This window comes from Echinococcus granulosus (assembly GCF_000524195.1).
Source record: "Echinococcus granulosus chromosome Unknown EG_S00245, whole genome shotgun sequence".
In the NCBI taxonomy this organism is placed as follows: Eukaryota; Metazoa; Platyhelminthes; class Cestoda; order Cyclophyllidea; family Taeniidae; genus Echinococcus; species Echinococcus granulosus.
In genome coordinates this window covers 5,793-6,068 of record NW_020170625.1, presented here as the reverse complement: position 1 = coordinate 6,068, position 276 = coordinate 5,793, and the positions used below count along the sequence as shown (strand labels likewise).

Below are 276 nucleotides of genomic sequence, written 5' to 3'. Positions count from 1 at the left end.
ATGGATGCAATCCAACTTTATCATGTTGTAAATAAAAGAAAGACGTTTATTGGAACTTTCGTTTCATGTCATTATTTTGAAATAAAAGACCATTGTGGGTAAGCATATTTGTATCTGTTTAGCCATCTCTAATTCCATTAATTTCCCTCACCTTATCCGTTTTTCGAAACTGTGCTAAGGTCTCTTTGATGGGTCTGTTGATAAAATATTTGGTAGTCAAGATAGTGTTGACGATGCTGACCGATGCGTTGACGGACTCACGGAGACTGAGTGGTG

The 276-nt window shown here is 37.3% G+C and overlaps 1 protein-coding gene across 1 annotated transcript in view; it reads left to right on the top strand. All coding sequences in view use genetic code 11, as the record gives it.

Annotated features, from left to right (window-relative positions):
• The window catches only part of EGR_10635 (hypothetical protein), a gene marked incomplete at both ends in the record, with an annotated part of 4,630 nt that continues 4,354 nt past the window's right edge, over positions 1 to 276 (top strand). The window contains one exon of the mRNA XM_024499884.1: positions 1 to 98. Coding sequence (XP_024345695.1) covers positions 1 to 98 — 98 coding nt within the window. The remainder of the gene's footprint in view (positions 99 to 276) is intronic.